Below are 463 nucleotides of genomic sequence, written 5' to 3' on the forward strand. Positions count from 1 at the left end.
GTGCTTTTATCCAACAGTTCACTGGCATTGAGTACAACAAGGTACATGAACAACTGTTACTTTGTAATTCATTCTTGAAAAGATTTTTGATCCTTTATTCTTTAAATTTATTTAAAATGTTCTTTTTCAAATAGACATTACTTAGCTCATTACAGTTCAGTCAGTGCTAAAGTTAATGCTGTCTCTTTAATCTTTCACACAGCTGTTCGAGACATTGTTACCTCTGTCAGACCTGGAGGCTCGTGTGAACAAGGCTGTTGATCTGATCACATCCAGCCATAAGAATGTCAGCCGAGATATGCTACATTTTGCTGCTTCTACATTTTACCACAAACTGAAGGCCGCCGACTGCTATGTTCCAGCTTCCAAGTATCACGGCAATGTCACCTTGCTGAGAGCCAAGGCCAGCAGCGAGTATGGTGATGGTTTAGGATCTGACTACAAACTGCACGAGGTAAAGATA

The 463-nt window shown here is 40.2% G+C and overlaps 1 protein-coding gene across 1 annotated transcript; it reads left to right on the forward strand.

Annotated features, from left to right (window-relative positions):
• Window positions 1-5: 5 nt before the first annotated feature.
• Window positions 6-454, forward strand: LOC107682140 (fatty acid synthase-like; the record flags this gene model as incomplete). The annotated part of the gene is made up of 2 exons (XM_016478486.1): window positions 6-41; window positions 203-454. Coding segments are annotated over 2 exons (288 nt in total), but the record flags the coding sequence as incomplete, so codon positions are not given.
• Between the last annotated feature and the right edge of the window lie 9 nt (window positions 455-463).

The sequence above is a fragment of the Sinocyclocheilus anshuiensis genome, unplaced genomic scaffold, assembly GCF_001515605.1.
Source record: "Sinocyclocheilus anshuiensis isolate Anshui unplaced genomic scaffold, SAMN03320099.WGS_v1.1 C31693068, whole genome shotgun sequence".
Lineage (NCBI taxonomy): Eukaryota > Metazoa > Chordata > Actinopteri > Cypriniformes > Cyprinidae > Sinocyclocheilus > Sinocyclocheilus anshuiensis.